We start from the raw sequence: 19,051 nt of genomic DNA, 5'->3' as shown, positions 1-19,051 counted from the left end.
AAAAAGCCAGGACTGAGGGGAAGGGAATAACAGAGCAAAGGTTTTTTAAGAAAGATAAACCGCCTAGAAGGAGAAGCAGGTGCCACTAGAGAGTCCCAGATGGGGAACAGAAGGTTCGCGCTCCAGGGCACCGGACTTCTCCTGTTCCGTGCAGGGATCGCATCAGCCCCTGTAGTAGCTCATTCCCGCAGGGATTTGTTTGCTGTTCTCTCTGCCTTGAACATTCTTTCCTGCCCCAGTCCCCTTCCTTGGAGTAAATGTTTGTTCAGGGCTCAGGTCTCAGTAAACTGTGCCCACACTGCCTCCAGGAAGTCCCCGGGGGCTGCCTTTTCCTCTGCACCCTGTTCCTGCCTCTAGCCTCAGGTAGGCCTGTTCTGGATCGGCCTGCTTACTTGTTTACAGTTTTACTGTTTGCTTACCCTCACGAGATTCCAAATTCCCCGAGGGCAGGGACAACATTTCATCCCCAGCACCAGTGCAGGCAAGAGAGTGAGAAATATTGGTTTACTAAATTGATTTTTTATGGCATTTTTTTGAAAATCAGACATCATAATCTGGAATAAAAAGGAAAGTACTTTGAAACATATTTCCCCCAACAACAAGGTCTCCCCAGAAGTAAGTTGAAAATGATTGCCTTTTCTATTTATCTATAACCACATGTGGAGGGTCGGGGAGTGAGAACAAGAAAGAGAGAAAACAAATTATTTTATTTTCAGTTGTCATACGTTGTAAGTTATGCTGCTCTTCAGTGAACAATCATAGTAGACAGCTGCTATCTGGGGCCTGGCCAGCATCCATATCCATTCTTCCTTCAGGTAGTAAGAGCATCTCAATTTTACTTTGGTGAAACAACCTCTTCTATTCTCAGTCTATATGATCCAGGGCAGCAAATTCCATCCCCAGACCCAAGTATGGGCATGTGGCTCAGGCCTGGTAAATCACAGTATGCCAACAGCCTAGCACATGATTGATCAGGAACAAGCACATGACCCAAGCTGGCCCAGTGAGATTTCACCCTGGAATCATTGAGGCAAGAAGACCTGGGGGGTGCCGAGTGTGTAGGCCGTGAACCTGGAGCTGCAGGCAACCATATTGCCACCATGAGGCAAGAGGAAGTTAGAAAGTGAAGCCAAACAAAGGAAAGCAGAGCTAGGAGAAGAGAAACAGAGACCTCAAAACAGGCATCCTTTCATTCCAGCACCCAACCTCAAACTTTTTCTGTATCTTTCTGTTACAAGCCAACAAACTCTTTTTTTTTTCCCAAAGTTAGTTTGAGGGAGTCTCTGTTCCTTGCAACTGAACAAGTACTAGCTAAGTAAAAAGCAGAATGAAGACGCTGGGTGCAGTGGTTCATGCCCATAACCTCAGCACTTTGGGAGGCCAAGGCAGGTGGATCCCTTGAGATCAGGAGTTCAAGACCAGCCTGGCCAACATGGCGAAACCCCGCCTCTACTAAACATACAAAAATTAGCCAGTCATGGTGGCACATGCCTGTAATCCTAGCTATTCAGGAGGCTGAGGCAGGAGAATTGCTTGAACCTGGGAGGCAGAGGCTGCAGTGAGCTGAGATTATGCCACTGCACTCCAGCCTGGGCAACAGAGCAAGACCCTGTCTAAAAAAAAAAAAAAGAAAAGAAAGGAAGCAGAACAAAGAAAGTGAGTTTTCCTTAGTTTTATATTTTACAAAGTCAGTACAGCATTTGCAACACTTCTAACACAGATCAGAAAACTATAAGCTTTTACCTTATTATAAAATTATTCAGCATATAAGTTAAAAGGAGAACCACACGATCACTGAATCCCATGTCTCAGATGGTTCTGGGGTTCTAAGGTTTTGAGAGCCATCAAGTAGCCTGTTCCAGGGTTTCCATCCAGCAATCCCTACCCCCCCTACATTTACCCCTGCTTCCAGGAGAAGTTCTTGTCTCCAAACAAGAAGGTCGCAGACTGTGGGCCTCGAAGCTGCACCTGTGTGAACCTCTGAGCTCAGCCGCCAGCCTCCATGAAGTCTTCACATCTCCTTATCTCAGTGAAGATGTGGCTGTGGCCACGAGGGCTGCGAACAATGACCCAGGCTTCTTCTGCAGGACCTCTGGCCGATCAAACTCTACCACCTGGAGGGTAGAGAAAGGTGAGGGGAGGATCAGGGCACAGCTGAGCTTGTGTCCTTGGAGGACTCAAAGGCATCTGGGGTAGCAGCCTGAGCCCTCATCCTCCCACCAGCCCAAGGACGCAGCCTTCACCTTCCCATTGCCCATAACCAAGATGCGGTCACAGTTCAGCACAGTGGTGACACGGTGGGCAATGACAAGCACAGTGCAGTCCTGGAAGGCTTCATGGATTGTGCGCTGGATCAGGCTGTCTGTCTCAGTGTCAATGGAGGCTGTGGCTTCATCGATAAGGATGATCTGATGAATACAAAACAGGGGTGAAGGCGTCTACTTCAGGCCCTGGACACCTGGGTTTACCACTAATTCACTAGGGCCCTTCCTCTCCAGGTCTCCATTTCTTTAGCTGGGAAATGGGAGAATTGTGCTGAGTGCAAAGCCTGCTCTGATTGCTGATTATCCATTACCTTATGAAGAGAACATTAGGTCTCAACCAGGAGCTAACTGCATTTTAGTGGCCAGAGAATTAAGTTCTTGGAAATGAAAATGGCCTAGTGGCAACTTCGTGTTTTATTAACTACTTTCCCATTTACCTAAATTAAAGTAGAGCAGTGATCTCTAGAAGGGGCAGGCACACACCCCAGGAGGCACATGAGATGATTTCTCTAGCATATGGATAAACACTCTTTTTAGTGTAACATTTTTGTATTTATTTTATTAACGATATGCATGAGGAAACTAACTTGCACTGAAAGTGTGATTTCACAGATGGCACTGCTTGGGTTGAGGCTGTTTTCGAAAAGGGAGTATCATTAGTAAATCACAGGATAGGTGGCACCCAGAGATGACAAAAATCATAAAGTAATGACTCAAATTTGGGAAGTAATACAGAGGAAGCCATTGCAGCACCAAATGGCTATGTAATTGAAATAAGGAAGTGTGAAGTGAAGAAAGTACTACGTGCACATTGCAAATTTGTTGTTCATCTCTCCAAAGAAGAGGGGGAAAGTCCTACCTCCTCTGAAATTGTCCCAGGCTTTGGGCCCCACTGAGCTCTTTTCCCACAGCTCTGACAGTTTGCACCAACAGTTTTTGCATTTATCATTAATTAACCATGATATGTGTGTGTGAGCATGCATACATGTGTGAGTATGGAGGAGGTGTGTACATATGCATGCATAAGTATGTGTGTACACGTGTGTCTTGCCTCGCCTACGTAGGAGAAGGTTTGCCCCAGGCTATCTCACATACTCAAGCACCTGAAATTATGGACAAAATATCTAGAAAGCTCTGGAAGCCCTGTTCCACGAAATTTGTAAAAATATGCAATTTTGCAGCCATAAAAAAGAATGAGTTAATGTCCTTTGCAGGGACATGGATGAAGCTGGAAGTCATCATTCTTAGCAAACTAACACAGGAACAGAAAACCAAACACCACATGTTCTCATTCACAAGTGGGAGTTGAACAATGAGAACACACGGACCCAGGGAGGGGAACATCACACACCAGGGCCTGTCAGGTGGTGGGGGGCAAGGAAAGGGAGAGCATTAGGACAAATACCTAATGCATGTGGGTCTTAAAACCTAGATGATGGGTTGATAGGTGCAGCAAACCACCATGGCACATGTGTACCTATGTAACAAACCTGCACATTCTGCACATGTATCCCAGAACTTAAAGTAAATTTAAAAAAAAATATGCAATTTTGCCCCGGATCAGCATCTGTCATCCAATTCCCAATTCTAATAAAGATAAAAGGGATGTCCTGCATCCAAGTTTTTAAAAGAGTATACAGTAGGCAATTTAAAAATCAACGAGGGTCTAATGTGTTGTGTTTTTCTGAGAAAAGAGAATCATCATTTGGTCTAGTTGGAGACATTTCAGCTCAGGTGTAAGGAATCCGCTATCAGGCAGCCTAGGCTGTGAATCTCATCTCCCATGCCTCACCCACACCACAAATGCATGTGGAATGGCACTCAGTGAAATGAATAAACCCATCTTGAATTAATTTTTGTAGAAGGTGTAGGGAAGGGATCCAGTTTCAGCTTTCTACATATGGCTAGCCAGTTTTCCCAGCACCATTTATTAAATAGGGAATCCTTTCCCCATTTCTTGTTTTTGTCAGGTTTGTCAAAGATCAGATGGTTGTAGGTGTGTGAAAATAATTACGAAAATGTGGCATATATACACCATGGAATACTATGCAGCCATAAAAAAGGATGAGTTCATATCCTTTGTAGGGACATGGATGAAGCTGGAAACCATCATTCTCAGCAAACTATTGCAAGGACAAAAAAAACCAAACACCACATGTTCTCACTCATAGGTGGGAACTGAACAATGAGAACACTTGGACACAGGGTGGGGAACATCACACACCGGGGCCTGTGGTGGGGTGGGGGGAGGGGGGAGGGGAAGCATTAGGAGATATACCTAATGTAAATGACGAGTTAACGGGTGCAGCAAACCAACATGGCACATGTATACATATGTAACAAACCTGCACGTTGTGCACATGTACCCTAGAACTTAAAGTATAATAATACCAAAAAAGAAATGAATAAGCCCTTTGGATTCTGTTGTTGTTGTTGTTGTTGAGAAAACGTACAGCACAGAGCCCAGTGTCCCACAGTAGTGAAGGGAGAAGGAGCCGGTGTGGCTTCCCTCATCATGCGTAGTCTGTGGCTCCCCCGGCCACACAGCAGTGGTGGCCTCACCTTGGAGTTGCGAAGCACAGCCCGAGCAATGCAGAGCAGCTGCCTCTCCCCCACAGAGAAGTTTCCACCATTTTCCACCACATCCGTATGCAGCTTTTTGGGGAACTTTGAGATCTGTGATATGGGAAGAAGAGAACATAACCTGCAAGCCACTGTGGGGTGAGACCCAACCTGACCTCGTCGGCCTCCCGCTGTGTTGGCAACACTGCCCTCCTCTCTCTACGCTCCAGCCTCTGTCTTCTTGCTCCTTAACGGCGCCTTGCTCACTCTCATCTCTGGGCCTTTGCATACGCTAGCTCCTGTGCCCAGAATGTCCTCTCAAAAGATCTTTCACCGGCTGCCCCTCGGTTCTTGGTCTCAGCTCAGCTATCACCTGGTTAAAGAGACCTTGCCTGGCCACCCAACGGAAAAGAGCTGCTCCTGCCCTGAAGTTTCTATGGGTCTCATGACTACCTATACAGCCCTTACCAGTATCTGAAAGTATCTCCTGCATTTACTTGTTGCCTTTATCTCCCATTGAATGTACCAGGAGGACAGAGACCTCATCTGCCTTGTCTTTGCTGTGCCCCTGAGCCTAGAACAGTGTCTGGCACACGGTTGGTGTCTGAGTGCCATCAGCCTTGACTTACGAATGCCAGGTCATCTCATCTCCATGAGATGACGCATCCATGACCTGAAGCAGCAGCAGCTGGAACACCACATGAGGGGAGCCCCAAAGGAGCAGCCCCCCATGGGCGATGCAGACTTAGACCAAGACTTGGGCCTTGGAGCTACTTACGGCCTTGGTCAGGAATGTCCTCTCCAAGGCATCCCAGATCTGCTGGTCAGTGTGACGGTCAAAGGGATCTAGGTTGAATCTGCCGTATGAGAGAAAGAGAAGTGTTCAACAACATCACCCAGCCTTTGAACACTCATTTATATGCCCAGTGAATGACCAAGAATGTTTAGAACTGGATTATGGGGTTTAGGAAAATGCATGGAACCACCACGAACGGAGATTTCCTGCACCTCCCAGCACCTGTTCCTTCTGCAGGCAGCAGCCCCAGGTTTTGTTTAGGGGCCACCTGCTCCCCAGTCCCCCAGCCCATGTGTTCCAGGCTGGGCTCCACCATCCACTCCAGATGGAGCAAAGGGCTCAAGGATAAGCCAACCAACATACAGCGATCCCTGGCCATGGTGCTTAGCTCGGGGTGGGAAAGTAACCAATCAGAGTGTATCTCAGGACTTTTCAGGCTACCATGGGAGAAGAGACATGCGGAGAGACTGCAACCATCCTCCCACAGGAGTGGGACACGTGGAGCCCCCCAGGGCCCTCATGTGGAGTTCAGAATGAAGCAAGGCAATGCTAGGGGAAAACCGGGCCCTGGAACTCAGCCTTGGCCTCCCCATTATCATGCATGAGTCATTAGAGGCCACTTTTCCTTAAGCCATTTGGGTTTTGTTTTATTGTGTGATAGAAAGTACATAATATTTATCATTTTAACCACTTAAAAGTGTACAATTCAGGAGCATTAAATACATTAATAATGTCATGTAACCATTACCACTATTTATATCAAAAATATAATTATATCCATTACCACAAATATATAATTATATCCATTACCACTATTTATATCAAAAATATGATGTAATTTATATCAAAACCTTTTCCATCATCCTGCTGGGCACGGTGCTTCACGTGTAATCCCAGCACTTTGGGAGGCTGAGGTGGGTGGAACACTTGAGGTCAGGAGTTTGAGACCAGCCTGGCCAATATGGTGAAACCCCACTCCACTAAAAGTACAAAAATTAGTCAGGCACAGTGATGCAAGCCTGTACTCCCAGTTACTCAGGAAGCTGAGACAGAAGAACCACTTAAACTCAGGAGGTGGAGGTTGCAGTGAGCTGAGATGGTGTCACTGCACTCTAGCCTGGGTGACAGAGTGAGACTCGGTCTCAGAACAGAACAAAACAAAACAAAACTTTTTCATTATCCCCAACAAAAACTCTATACCCATTAAACAGTCTCTTCTTTCCCCTCCCCACCAGCCCTTGGTAACTTCTATTCTACTTTCCATCGATATGGATTTGCCTATTCCAGCTACCTCATATAAGTGGAATCATGTAGTATGTGTCCTTCTGTCTGGCATCTTTCACTTCGTGTCCATCCACATTGTGGCATGTATTGGTTCCCTCCGTTTTAGAGCTGCATAATATTCCATTGTATGTATATACCACATTTTGTTTTTCCATTCATCTGTTTATAGACATATGACTTGTTTCCACCTTTTGGTTACTGTGAGTAGGGCTGCTCTAAACACTAGTGTACACATATGGGTTGAAGTCTCTGCTTTCAACACTTTGGGATATATAACTAGAAGTGAAATTCCTGGATTACATGGTAATTCTATGTTTAACTTTTTTTTTTTTTTTTTTTTTTTTTTAAGACAAGGTCTCACTCTGTTGACGAGGCTGGAGTGCAGTGGTGCAAACACAGCTCACTACAGCGTTGACCTCTTGGGCTCAAGCAAGCTTCCCACCTCAGTCTCCTGAGTAGCTGGAATTGCAAGCACAGACCACCATGCCCAGCTAATTTTTGTTTACCTTTTTGAGGAACTGCCAAATTGTTTTCCATGGTCTCTGCACAATTTTACATCCCCACTGGCAATGCATGAGAGTTTCAATTTTTTCACATCCTTGTTAATAATACTTGCTATTTACCTTTTATTATTGTTATAGCCATTCTAGTAGGTGTGAAGTGGTAGCTCATTGTGGGGGGGGGGCTGGACTTTCTGTTTCTTGCAGTAAAAAGAATCCTAACATCCAGGTAACTGACATGAGAGAGGGAATCTATCTGGACTTTACACCCAGCAAGCTTTACACTTGCATCTGGAACAGGCAGCACTACAGACACTTCCCTGCTATGCAGCCACGTAGCCCTGAGTGAAACTTGTCAACCTCTGCTTTATCCTTCCCCAGTTGTGCCAGCCACGCATATCTTGTGTGTAGGGCTAATGTGTACTAAAGAAGAGGCAGGTCTTATTTGCATGACATTTGATATCTCCAAAGCACTTTCATAGATGGGTTATTTGACATTTTCTCCTCCATGAGATGGATATACTCCTTTCTTATCAGTTTTAAATGGCTTGTTCAAGGTCACACCACAAGCCAGTATGAGAGCCAGGCTGGCATCAAAGACATTCAGAGAGACGCTTAAGGTCGAGCCTTAAGTTCTAAGGTAGGATTTCAAGTCTACATTTCTTTCTGCAGCAAGAGATGGGGGAAATATCACAAATTATGGGTTTAGAACACCTAGGGTTATATTTCATCTTCACCATTTCTTTGTGTGTCCTTAAACAAGTCCCCTTCCTCTCTAAGCTCCGTGCCTTCATCTGTAAAATGGGGATAATGAAAGGGCCTCACAGGGTTGCTGGGAGAGTTAAATGAGACAGTATACTAAGGCATTCAGTTGGCACATATAAATGCTCGATAAATGTTAAGTTCATATTTTTACTACTCTTCATACCAACGCACAGGAGATTTGAACACATTCTACTGTAACATAGAAATCTATCACTAAATGTCTTATAATTCCCCTAATACAACCATTTTTTTTGGTTTTTTTGTGGGGGCGGGGAAGGTTTTGAGACAGAGTTTCCTTCAGTCGCCCAGGCTGGAGTGCAGTAGTGCGATCTCAGCTCACTGCAACCTCCACCTCCCGGGCTCATGCAATTCTCGTGCCTCAGCCTCCCGAGTAGCTGGGATTACAGACATGCACCACCACATCTGGCTAATTTTTGTATTTTTATTAGAGACAGGGTTTTGTCATGTTGGCCAGGCTGGTCTCAAACTCCTGGCCTCAAGTGATCTCCCTGCCTTGGCCTCCCAAAGTGCTGGGATTACAGGCATGAACTACCACGCCCCGCCTCATGACCCAGTCATTTTGAAGCCCTGTGTCTGTGCACATATTGTTCCCTCTCCTTGAAAAGAGTTTCTCTCCTCTTTCTGCCTGGCAAGCTCCTACTCAGCTTTCAAGACCCTGATCAAACGTCCCCTCCTCTGGGAAGCCTTTCTGGATTCACTCAGGCAGTGACTCATCCCAGTCGTAGCTCCCTTAGCATTTTGTACATATCTCTGATCTAGCAATTACCCCTTCATACTGTGATTTATTGGGTCTTACCCCTGTACAAAACCATCTTCCCCACCCACACTGTGAGCTCCTACTGGAGGAGCAGGGGAAATGTACATTCATTAAACTGGCTCCAGTCCCTAGCACAGTGTCCGGACCGGGCAGAAGCTCAGAAAAGGCAAGTTAAATGAGTGGGAGGATGAATGAAGGGATGAATGAATGAAGCTCTGGGGCTCAGTTTATCCTCCTGGCTCTAAGAATTCTCCTTAAATATCACAAAACATGGGGGACCTAGCCTGCTTTTTAGTGCATCCGTCTTCCTCAGTCCCCATGCCTTTATGTTTCCTCCCAGATAAAGTGCATTGTCAGTAGGAGCCTAATCTGGATAAAGCTTCGTCCCTGAGCTGACTTCTGAGGACACAGAAAGTGTAGTGAAGAGGCTGGAACATCTGGTTCTGTCTGCTTCGCTGACTGGGCTGCCTGGATTTTTCTCATGTCGCCCCTGTCCAGAATGTGTACCACTGAAGAAGCACTTCCTAAAAATGTCCCCAGGGGCTTTGCCCAGTGCACAGAGAGAATAAGCCACATCTGGACAAGAAAGAATATGGTAGCCTGAGTGCAAATGCTTAATGGTGTAGTGAAATCTGACCAATCTCATCAGTGTTTTGTTTCTGTTTTTTGTTTGTTTGCTTGTTTGTTTGTTTTTTAATAGAGTCAGGGTCTTGCTGTGTTGCCCAGGTTGGAGCACAGTGGCTATTCACAGGCACAGTCATAGTGTACTACAGCCCTGAGCTCCTGGGCTCAAGTGATCCTCCTGCCTCAGCCTCCCGAATAGCTGGGACTACAGCTGTGCACCACCATGCCATCCAGTTTCTAAAAAATAAAAATAGGTTTTGTTTTTGTGTATAACATCATGGTTTACAAAGTGCTCTTATATATATTGAGGCCTCATTTAACCCTCAACAGTACTTCAGTGAGGTAAGCCAGGTAGGCATGAGTGGCCCAGCAGGCCAAGGAGGCCTGGAAATCGGGGCACTGGTCACCAGCTCACTACAGGCAGCCCGGTACTGGAATCCTGGTCCTGTGACCCACCTCCTGCAGGCTGCCTGCTGGCCCAGCACTCACCTGACGGTTCCTGAGAGCAGCACTGGATCTTGAGGGATCACTGAGAGCTTGGACCGCAAGTCCTCCAGGCCGATGCTGCAAATGTCCACACCGTCAATGAGAATCCGGCCTGCCATGGGCTCCACCAGGCGGAAGAGAGCCATACCCAAGGAGGACTTCCCTGTGGGGCAAGAAACGAGTGGGGCCTCAGTTTCCTGCATCTGCACTAGTGGAAGCACAGGTTACACCTGGCGATCGCACCCGACCCGCTGCCCTCCGTGGCCCATTCTTCATCATTGTGAGCCCTGAAGGGGTAGGAGAGAGCTGGCGTCTCTGCTCCAGGTGGTACCTAATGCCATGAGCAGCTTGTTACAGCCTAGATCAGAGGGCACACGTGGGGCCCCTGGATCAAAGCCAGCCCACAGACATGTTTTGTTTCATACACACAATGTTAGGGTTATTTTTTAATTCCTTGCCAGCATTTTTAAAAATCCCAGATATAAAAGTTCAAATTGCATGTTTCTCTTGAAACTTAGTAGAATTGGCAACACTGGACCCATATCCCCCCCAGGCAACAGCTCAGCTGGAGCTGAGCGCGGCCACTTGGTTGAGACACAGTGGCATTCTCCAGTCACCTCCCGCCCTCCCCAGCCCCCGTATATCACACCCACCCATGGCACTCAGCTATGTCACCTGCCAGGCTCCAAAGCATTGGAGGTTTCAACCCTGTTCTCAAAGTTAAGCTCTATGAGGGTAGAAGCTGTGTGTCTTCCTTACCTTTCGGTTCCCAGGCACATAGTAGGTGCTCGGTAAAAACCTACTGAATGAATATAGGCAGTAGGGTCAGAATCTACTGAGAGCTTCTCTCTGCCAGACCCCGGCCCTCTCAGGGTTTCCACCAATCGGCAGGTGGAAAACAGCAAGAGAAGAACACCCAGAAGAACATATGTGGAAGCTCTTCACCCTGCAGTGCGGGAGTGCTGAGGAGACAGAGACCAGGAAGGCTCTCAGCATCCATGGGGCTGCCTGGAGGAGGCAGCTCTGGGGTGTCCTGAAGTGGGGAACTGGGGACAAGAACCAAGTCTTACAGTAGTTTTTGAACAATGCAAAGAGGCAGAGGGAGGGGGACTTGGGCCAGATCTCCCAGAAGTGACGGGAGAGGAAGACAGGGAGAGAAACTGAGGAGGAGAAAGGAAACTGGGAGAGGAAAGAGGAGGAGACAGAGGCTGGTGAGAGCAGTCCAGGAAGCGGGTGGGGAGGGAGGAAAAGGGGAGTCTGGATGTGACTCCTATCCTGCTCTTCATCCTGGCAGTGCCCTGCACTGCCCCTCCAAAAGTGCTCCTGCCCGGACCCTACACGCCTCAGCTTAAGCACTGGGCTCAGAACCCAGGTATCCACAGCCCGGTACCATTAGCCCCATTATTCTGCATAACACCGCCCTGTTTATTTCCTCCCTGGCAGCCACGACAGCCTGTAGCTGTCATATTTCCGTCTTTATTTGCTGGTCTATTTAACATCTCTCTCCTCCACTGGAATCCCATGATCACAGGGACCTTGGGTTTTGCTCACCAGTGTTTGTCTAGCACAGGGCCCAGCACAGCGTGAGGACCCAATACATATTTGGGGGATGACTGAGCAAACACATGCCCCCAAATAGGTCTAGTGCCCAAAGGGCAAAGGAGGAGCCTGGGATGCTCCCCCAGGAAGCTCAGCTCACCAGAGCCCGTCCTTCCCACGATGCCCACCACTTCGTGACTGCGGATGGTCAGGTTGATGCCGTGAAGCACGGTGGGTGTGTTGTCTCTGTATTTCATGTGATAATCCTGAAATATGATTTCCCCATGCTGTGGCCACCCCTGGGGACAACTTGTGCCTTCCATGTGTAAAGGAGCTTCCGAGACACACATCTTGTTTTTGAAGAAAGAAAAAGAAATCAATAGTTATTATCCATCTCGGCCCACCCACTGTGGGCCTGCCAGCCTCCCACTGTAGGGGGTGTGACCCACCCCAGCCTGCCCTGTGCCAAGGTCAAGCCCCCTGCTATGTAATCAGGGGAACATCCCCCGTGCCCCTATCGCCTAAAACACACAAAATTTTCCCCAGAAGAGTGAGAAACCTGCATAGCTAATTCCCTTGTTATTAACATAGAGCAATGTTCCTGATTTACTGTGTGACTTTAAAGAAATAGAATCCAAGATAATGACAGTAAAGGCAGCAGAGACTCACCCCTTCGGGGGGTTTCATAGGTCAGAGCCCTTGTGCAGACTGAATCTCTCTCTATCCTCATCCTGTGAGACAGGCCTTTTTGGAGGCATTTCCCAGGTGAGGAGATAGAGGATCCAACAACTTAAGATCAACAACTTAAGATAAGTTCCATAACTTACTTAAGATCACACAGTTTCAGGTTGGAACTCAAACCCAGATCTGCCTAACGCCGAGCCCACTCTGCATCAAGTGCAGTTGTGTGTGTTGAGAGCAAAGAACACTGGAGAAGAAGTTGGATCTGACCACCTGGCTCCAAGCCACAACTCCCCATGCTGGTGCTGTGTCACGGCAGTGTCCCTGGGCAGGAAATCAGGGCCCTACAATTCATAAATTCCATTCATGCAAGGGGGCAGGAGACCTGGTTTGCAGAGGGCTCTGCCAGCCCCAGCCTGTGTGATCTTAAGCAAAAATTCTGCCTGGCCCAACCTCGGTTTCCTTGTCTGAAAAATGTGGATAATCATTCAATCAACATAATAAAATTGTTCCCTGATCCCATGAAATAGTCTAAATAAAGGGCTTAGCACCATGCCTGGCCCATAGAAAGGTCTCAGTCACAATAATAAAGAACATGATGGAGCCTCACTATGGGTCAGGCAGTGTGCTAGGTGCTTTACGTGTTACATCATTTCAACTTTGTGATAATCTGGCAAAGCGATGCTATCGTCTTTCTCATTTCAGAGATGGGGAAAAGAGAGTTTGAATTATAAGTTGTCCAGGTTATTCCAGTTATTCAAATGGTAAAGCTTAGACTTGAACCCAGGAAATCTGGCTACAGAATCTGTGCTCTTAGCCACCATGACATAAATGCAAGCAATAATAGGAACAAAGATTATTGTCATCATTATTATTGCACTGGGCAAACCTCTCATTTCCAAGAGGAGAAGATGATCTCCTCTTCCACCTAGGAATGCTGTGAGGGATGTGGTCAAAGTGAGCAGACAGGTGTGGAAGAGCTTCAGCGAGAGGGTCAACAAAAGTCTGGGGAAGATGGGGAGGAAAGGCCAGGAGCCTGGTGTTTCCTGGGATGGTCTCAGGGCTCTGAGGCCGGTGGGGCTTGTAGAGGTCACAGAAGTCATGCCCCAACTTGCATAGCTCCCCACACCAGACCCAGACCTGGACCCCACCTTCATGTACTGCAGTATCCTCTCTGCAGCCGTGAAGTGTGCCTCTGTCTCCAAGCCAATCCGGGCAGTGGCCTGGAAGCTGGACGCCAGCTGGAAGGAAGGAGAAGTGTCGGGGGTCAAGAGGCTGCTGGGGTGTGCTCAGGCTCTTCAACGCTCCTGATAACCACTGATTGCCATTGCCCGTGAGTGACTCCTGAAACTAAGATAATTTTCCTAGCAAGAACGGAGCAGAGGCCCCTGGTGCCCCCTCAACCCACTTCTGAGTTTAGCTGCAGCTGCGATGGGAAATTCTGGGGGAGAACCTCCCCAGACAGTGTTCCACCTTGAGTGCCCTCTGTATGTCTTTCTGCTCAAGACCTTTGCCCACATCACAGCAACCACCTAGCCTGTGCATGAGGACATCCCAGAAACCCAGGAGACTTAAGGTTACTGAGAATGAACTTTGACTGATGGGGAATAAGAGCTAGCAGAGATAAATGCTCCCATCTCCCAGCCTTTGAGGGCATGGTCCTGGAAATACCCCATATGCTTCTCAGGAGATCCCAGGACAGTTGAGCCCTAGTGACACAGAACAGGGACCCCAATGTCACACTCCCATGATGACTTCCTCCTTCCCCGTCTCACTTTTCTGCTCCCTCAATCCCGGTTCCTGGGAGCACCTCCCAAATAAGCTGCCTGCACCCAAGTTCCTGTCTCAGGTCCTGCCTTCAGGAAAACCCAGGCTAGAGGAGTTAGGGACTTTTGGGAATTGGGGGCACCAAAGATAAGGAAACTGAGGCTCCAAAAGAAGAAATTACATCCACAGAAACATCTAGAAGCTGGAGGCAGAGCTGGGGTTGGGGCCCCGGTCTATAATCTCCATTACCCTGGCCCAAGAAATGGGCAAACAGGACGTGCAGGGGGTGCTGGGTAACACATTAATCATACATTCATTCAACAAACTCTGGTGGATGGCTCTGTGCCAGGTGCTGCACCAGGCTCCATGTCCCAAAGTGCAGCAGATGTAGGCCTGCCCTCGAGGAGGTCCCAGCTGGATGGAAAGACAGACAAGGCAACAAAGAATAAAGTGCAGAGGGGCGCACTCCACAACAGAGAAGCCCTGGAGTGCCACTGGGATGCACAGGAGGGGCCCTGGATGAGGGCACAGGGAAGGATTCCAGGAAGAGTCAGTCCTAGAGGGACATTTTTAAGGTGAAGTAAGATGCAGCGGACTAAAGATGGGTGGAGAATTGTGTTCCAAACAGAACAGCCTATGTAAGCTCTAAAAGCAGCAAATTCGCAGAATACATCCAGGCACCCACAAGCCATTTGGCTATGGCTGAAGCAAAAGGCTGTAGGAAGGAGGGGAAGCCCTCTGTAAGTCAGAGAAGGTGGGCACCATGATGAAATGGTGCTTAGTCTGGAAAGGAGGCCAGGGGTGGGTTGGAAGACCACTTTTCCTCCCATCCCTCAGTGTATCACACCCTGCGGGCTGCCTTGCCAGCATCATGTTTGGGTGTCTGGTGGTCTTATGCTTCAGGGAAGCTTGGTTAATCCAAACCAACCACATTAATTCTACTCCTCTTGCCAGAGATTGGTTTAGGTGCGGGCTCATGATGCCATTCTGGCCGTTGAAGGATGAGAAGGCATCAGATGGGTGTATTCTTGAAAACTTCTCTTTGCTTTTAAAAAGGAACACATGGAAAAAGTTATCTCCTCTCCAGCCTTTGACTGTTATTGTGGGGGGATGTGTCACTTGGGGCTGCAGAAGCCATTTTGCGACCATGAATACAGACAGACTTGCAGACAAAGCCAGGCTGTGGATGCCAGCACAGAAAGGTAGAATGATCAAGGGTTCATGCTAGGCCACTAAATGAGCCAACTGAGCATAGGCCTACCCCAGCCTTCTGGTTACATGAGAGAATAAGTTCCCAGATGGTCGAGGCCATTTTGAGTTGGTTCTTTGCCTCGCAGCCAGATGCATCTCTGGCATTTACTGAGAAGCCTCTTGGGGCTGCAAAGCAATATGATGTGTGATTCCTGCCTCCCAACTCTCGAATGCAATTTTCTCAAAAGCGCATGCAGAAGTCAGTGAGGTTCTGGCCTGACTGAAGCAGAGGGAGCACATTGAGGTCAGGACCCCATAGCTGAGGTTTGGTAGACAGGAGACAGAGTTTTTGAAGGCTTCTGAACAAGGCAGTGACATGATGAAAACTATAATTAAAGATTACTCTGGTGAGAGTGTGGAAGGTGACTTGGAAAGTACTGAAGGACTGGGAACTGAGAAGTTATTACCAGGATGAAGATAAGATGCTTAAATAGTACAGCAGACCTTGAAAAGAAGAAAAGACCCTCAAGGGCCTTTTGAAGCAGTCAGTCCCCCAGGCAGGGTTTCCCATCAGAGTCTCCTGTGGTGCAACAACCTTCGAGCAACCACCTGCTGTGAACGGTGCACCCTGGGAGAGACGAGCCTCTGCCTCGCTCCCTACAAGGGCTGCGCTTAGGGCAGCACCAGCACTGGGCAACCTTTGCCCTGAGCACTGCCCTCCTGATCTATGTCCTGAAGCAGCAGCAGGAGGGATTTCTGGGCCTTAGTGATTCTGAATCCCCTAAGACACCGGTGTGGCGCCTCTCCCTGAGAGTGCCAGAGGTTTGGGGGTCACTCTGCACTGGTGCATGTGTGTGTATCAGAGAGAGAGAGAGAGAATGTGAGCCTGTGCGCACACCTGTCTCTTATTGGCTATGGGAACACAGCCAAGTTACTTAAACGCTCTAAGCCCTAAGTTGTCTATTTGTAAGATAGGAACAATAATAGCTAATATTCATTGAGCATTTATTCCAGGCCAGGCACTACTCTAGGTTTTTACAAACATTAAGTCTCACATTTACACATAATCCTTACAAGTCTATGATTTTGAAACTTTTATCTCCCTTTTACAGATGAGGAATCCCAGAGGTTAACCGATTTACCCAAAGCCACACAGCTAATAATGGGCAGAGCCTCTTTGAACCTGGGTATTCCAAACCACATGTTCTTTTATTTTTTATTTTTTTGAGATGGAGTCTCGCTCTGTCGCCCAGGCTGGAGTGCAGTGGTGCGCTCTTGCCTCACTGCAAGTTCCGCCTGCCAAGTTCACGCCATTCTCCTGCCTCAGCCTCCTGAGTAGCTGGGACTATAGGCGCCTGCCACCACACCAGGCTAACTTTTTTGTATTTTTTTAGTAGAGATGGGATTTCACTGTGTTAGCCAGGATAGTCTCGATCTCCTGACCTCGTGATCCACCCACCTTGGACTCTCAAAGTGCTGGGATTACAGGCGTGAGCCACTGTGCCCTGCCCCAAACCACATGTTCTTAACCACTTTGCTCATCTCATGCAGTGTGGTGAGCACTGAATGCCTGGAAGAGAGCACGGCCAGTGCCTGGCATTGCACCAGCTCAGTGGAAGCTCCCAGTCAGCCCAGCTGTTATTGCACTCCCAGTGCATGTACGTGCCTGCTTCAGGGGGCTCAATGAGGAATGAGATGGAGCCCCTTTGCATGCCCAAAATAACAGCTCAGCGTGGAGGACTGATACACGTGCTCATGGACATACATGTACCCCAGCACATACATGCACTCCAGCACACACATGCACTCCAGTACATACATGTGCTCCTGCACATACATGCACTCCTACACATATATGCATTCCTGGACATACACGCACACACCTGTGTGTGCAGAGCCTTCTGCAGACACATGGGACATTCAGACAGCTATGCGGTCCTCACCCTCAGATGCCTGGGAGTGTAATAACAGCTGGGCTGACTGGGAGCTTCCACTGAGCTGGTGCAATGCCAGGCACTGGCCGTGCTCTCTTTCAGGAATTCAGCGCTCACCACACTGCATGAGATGAGCAAAGTGGTTAAGAATATGTGGTTTGGGGCAGGGCACGGTGGCTCACGCCTGTAATCCCAGCACTTTGAGAGGCCAAGGTGGGCAGATCACGAGGTCTGGAGATCGAGACCATCCTGGCTAACACAGTGAAATCCCATCTCTACTAAAAAAATACAAAAAAATTAGCTGGGCATGGTGGTGGGTGCCTATAGTCCCAGTTACTCGGGAGGCTGAGGCAGGAGAATGGCGTGAACCCAGAAGCTGGAGCTTGCAGTGAGCCGAGATCACGTCACTGCACTCCAGCCTGGGTGGCAGAGCAAGACTCCAACTCAAAAAAAAAAAAAAAAGGAACATGTGATTTGGAATATCCAGGTTCAAAGATGCTCTGCCCATTATTAGCTGTGTGGCTTTGGGTAAATTGGTTAACCTCTCTGTGCCTGGGATTCCTCATCTGTAAAAGGGAGATAATAAAAGTTTGAAAATCATAGACTTGTGAGGATCATGTGTAAATGTGAGACTTAATGTTTGTAAAAACCTAGAGTAGTGCCTGGCCTGGAATAAACGCTCAGTGAATATTAGCTATTATTGTTCCTGTCTTACAAATAGAAAACTTAGGGCTTAGAGAGTTTAAGTTACTTGGCCATGTTCCCATAGCCAATAAGAGACAGGTGTGTGCAGAGGCTCACATTCTCTCAGGGGACATACACAAGATCCCAAGCCAATTGTAGAGAAAGCCACATAACCAATTAATGAATAAGCCCTGGGGGAAGAAGCCCTGGACTGGTACAGCTCAGGTTCCCTTAGGCACTGCTAAGCCAGCCTCGGGCCTTGGGGCCTTCATGGATGCCCCTTCTGTGGGACTCTGTGGACAGTGAACCTTGGCCAGTCACTCTCTCTCCCCATCTCCCAGCCCCCAGTGTGCTGGGCACAGAGGGATTCCGGCCTTGAGGTACACAGCTCACAATATCAGAATCTCCTACAGAACCCGTTTTAAAAATTAGATTCCAAGCTGGACACGGTGGTTCACACCTGTAGTTCCAGTACTTTGGGAGACCGAGGCCAGTGGATCACTTGAAGCCAGGAGCTCCAGACCAGCCTGGCCAACATGGCAAAACCCCGTGTCTAACCAAAAATACAAAAATTAGCCAGGAATGGTGGCATGTGCCTGTAATCTTAGCTCTACTCAGGAGGCTGAGGCAGGAGAATCAAGTGAACCCAGGAGGTGGAGATTGCAGTGAGCCAAGATCGTGCCACTGTGCTCCATCCTGGGTGACAGAGTGAGATCCTATCTCAAACAATAAAAAACAAATTAGATTTCAAGACCCCGGCCCAGGACCAGACTCAGAATCTCTATCTATGGCTGTGGCCCTTGACTATGGTCCTCCTGGCAGCCCCACCCAGGCCCAGACTGAGTCAAACCCCCAGGCTAAGGTCCAGAAGTCTGTTTCAAGTCTTAGGCACATTTAAGTTTGAGAAGCCCTGTTCTAGGGGCCGGGCTGCAAAACCCACCTTTTAAACGACCCTTCCAGGTGATTCAGAAAGGTTTGACAGCTCAATCAGGATAGGAGCGGTTAGGTACAAAGACAGCAGCCAGGAAGCCAAGAGGTCAGTGTTCTTGTTCCAGTTCTGCTAACATGCATCTGTTTGGACAACTCCTTCCCTTGTCTGGGCCTCAGTTTCCCCATCTGCACAATATGAACACTGGACTCTGTCATCTGTGGGCTCCCCTTCACTCCCAGTGTCCTGTGATCCTATTAAATACCTT

General features: G+C 48.1%; 1 protein-coding gene across 2 annotated transcripts in view; it reads right to left on the bottom strand.

Moving 5' to 3' along the window:
* Positions 1 to 499: 499 nt before the first annotated feature.
* Positions 500 to 19,051, bottom strand: part of LOC129457716 (ATP-binding cassette sub-family C member 11) — an 80,051-nt gene continuing 61,499 nt past the window's right edge. For both annotated transcript variants that reach the window (XM_055233171.2, XM_063611886.1), the window contains exons 24-30: positions 13,431 to 13,520; positions 11,759 to 11,948; positions 10,063 to 10,222; positions 5,605 to 5,683; positions 4,827 to 4,940; positions 2,244 to 2,408; positions 500 to 2,114 (exon numbers count right to left, since the gene is read on the bottom strand). In XM_055233171.2, the coding sequence (XP_055089146.1) occupies positions 2,022 to 2,114; positions 2,244 to 2,408; positions 4,827 to 4,940; positions 5,605 to 5,683; positions 10,063 to 10,222; positions 11,759 to 11,948; positions 13,431 to 13,520 (891 nt within the window). In that variant the 3' untranslated portion in view covers positions 500 to 2,021. The remainder of the gene's footprint in view (positions 2,115 to 2,243; positions 2,409 to 4,826; positions 4,941 to 5,604; positions 5,684 to 10,062; positions 10,223 to 11,758; positions 11,949 to 13,430; positions 13,521 to 19,051) is intronic.

The sequence above is a fragment of the Symphalangus syndactylus genome, chromosome 11 (assembly GCF_028878055.3).
Source record: "Symphalangus syndactylus isolate Jambi chromosome 11, NHGRI_mSymSyn1-v2.1_pri, whole genome shotgun sequence".
NCBI lineage: Eukaryota > Metazoa > Chordata > Mammalia > Primates > Hylobatidae > Symphalangus > Symphalangus syndactylus.
The sequence above is the reverse complement of the archived record's forward strand: the minus strand, read 5'-3'. Positions and strand labels throughout refer to the sequence as shown.